Below are 2,074 nucleotides of genomic sequence, written 5' to 3' on the forward strand. Positions count from 1 at the left end.
GGTGGGGGGGGTTGGGGGGGGGGGGGGGGGGGCGGTTGAAAGTGACAGATGCCCCATGCAGGAGAGGACACAGCCGCCTGTCCTCCAACACATGAGGCTGCGGGAGGGTGAGGGATTTGGGAAATGAGGAGGGAGAATCATTGGTCTTACTTTGAGCCGCTCGGAGACGCCTTCGATGATGCTTATTGAGAACTCTGCGATTTTAGGGGACCGTAGCTTTCCCTTCTTGCTCTCACCGTCATATTCTGCCTTTGTCTTCACAACCACCTGGTCAAGACACACACACACATACACAGCAGCTGTAAATTATCTCTTGAGGAAGCAAGGATATTCAATTTTAATTGATTTTTTTTTTATTATTATGTATTAAACATTTGATTTTGTTCTTTAAATCAGCTAATGAAGTCAGAAATCTCACCTTATCCGATGGGGGGAACTGCAGCTGGCTGGCATCTAGCGGTGTGATGAGAGGGATGGTGTCAAATCCGTCCTCAGATGCCGCCTTCCCGTTGTTTTTCTCGGCGAAATTATTCCCCAGTTTCACCATTTTTGCCCTGCACAGAAAAAGGGTGGAAATAAGCGCTTGGTGACGCTAAAAATGAAGGCGTCGTTGTTAGTCACGCCCCGTGTGTGTGTGTGTGTGTGTGTGTGTGTATGTGTGGTTACGGGGATAATTTATGGAGAAACATATGGAGAGAGAGAGAGAGAGAAAAAGAAAGAAACAGAAACGATATGCATGATGTCAGGCGCTTTGTGGGCCAGGAGGTGGGAGATTAACAAAAGCGCACGAGAGAAGAGGACTCGCCGTAAGGGGAAACTGACTGCATTATAATTTATATTTTAAAAAAAAAGGAAGAAAAAAACATCAACATGCTTTTCTTTTCTGCATGCAGGCACTCACCAGCTCTGCCGAGTCGCGTTGTGAACCAGTGCGCTTCCTCCCTGGATGCCTCGGCTTTTCTCGTTCCAGCCTTGCTGCGTGTGCGTGTTTTCTTAGATGTGACGCAGCCGATTTGCGCGGAGCTGGTGTGCAATATGGCCAGCTGCGTTTGTGCGTCGCCCCTCTCCCCCTCCTTCGCACCCTTCCTCCAGAGCTGCTGGATGCTGCCGCCGCTGCCGCTGCTGCTGCTGGCGTCTGGCCGCACTACAAGTGATGTAACGTCCATCCATCCATCCATGCACACACACACATGCTGCAGTCAGGGGGGGCCAGCTGGAGCCCATCAGCAGCCAACACTTACAGCTGAACGTGGGGCTCGAGAAATAGGACATGCGTGCTTCTTAAAGGATTTAGTGTTTGAGAACATGTGAACAACAGAAATGATGTTTGTAAAAAAAAAAAATCAGTATTGTTTTTGTGCAAGGACAGGACAAACAGATGCGTGAAAAGGACTTAAATAAATGCATGTCCTGTTGCAGTGCAATGATGTCACTCTAAGAATTGGTTTTGATTATTCAGTTGCAATTAATTTTTAATGGGTTACTTGTGATTTTCTGTTTCCTTGGAGTATATATAGTTGGATTTTTTTTAGCCACTAGGCTGGTGGAGAACCCTTTTTTTTTTTGTCGCCACAGACGGTGAACAGGAAAGTTACTGGGGCGTCTTGGATTCACAACGTCTCCATAGCAACCATTAAATGCTATCTATATGCCAGTCTGTTCACTTAAACAGTTTCTTTATATAAATGTGTGGAGCATAATTTTGTTCTCATAGCTGCAGTATGTAACTTTTATAAACTTTTAGAAACAACCAATCAGATCCAGGAGTTGGGTCTTGGTGTTGTCAATCACCCTCATGTACCGGCTGCTCTGTGCTGCGCCACACCACAGCCTGCCATGGTTGCTCAGGCTAGTCAGCGGGGCCACCGGTGACAGTTTTCTTATAACTGTAAGTTGTTTCTTCACCATTAGCACATTTAGCAGTGCGTGCACAAGGTTGAGAGCGCGGAGGCCTTCATCCTGGCTCCAATCGATTGTTTCTGACAGAGAACCATGCAATTCTGCAGATGACGGTAGGGCCACAGGGATGAGGCAGAGGAACTTGATTTTTTTTTTTTTTTTTTTTTTTTTTTTT

At 46.5% G+C, this 2,074-nt stretch overlaps 1 protein-coding gene across 1 annotated transcript in view; it reads right to left on the reverse strand.

Annotated features, from left to right (window-relative positions):
• The window catches only part of nsg1 (neuronal vesicle trafficking associated 1), an 8,721-nt gene extending 7,528 nt beyond the window's left edge, over positions 1-1,193 (reverse strand). The window contains exons 1-3 of the mRNA XM_015048131.1: positions 902-1,193; positions 419-554; positions 151-267 (exon numbers count right to left, since the gene is read on the reverse strand). Coding sequence (XP_014903617.1) covers positions 151-267; positions 419-547 — 246 coding nt within the window. The 5' untranslated portion in view covers positions 548-554; positions 902-1,193. The remainder of the gene's footprint in view (positions 1-150; positions 268-418; positions 555-901) is intronic.
• Between the last annotated feature and the right edge of the window lie 881 nt (positions 1,194-2,074).

Source organism: Poecilia latipinna, unplaced genomic scaffold, assembly GCF_001443285.1.
Source record: "Poecilia latipinna isolate Pla-1442-1.1 unplaced genomic scaffold, P_latipinna-1.0 Scaffold861, whole genome shotgun sequence".
NCBI classification, from domain to species: Eukaryota; Metazoa; Chordata; class Actinopteri; order Cyprinodontiformes; family Poeciliidae; genus Poecilia; species Poecilia latipinna.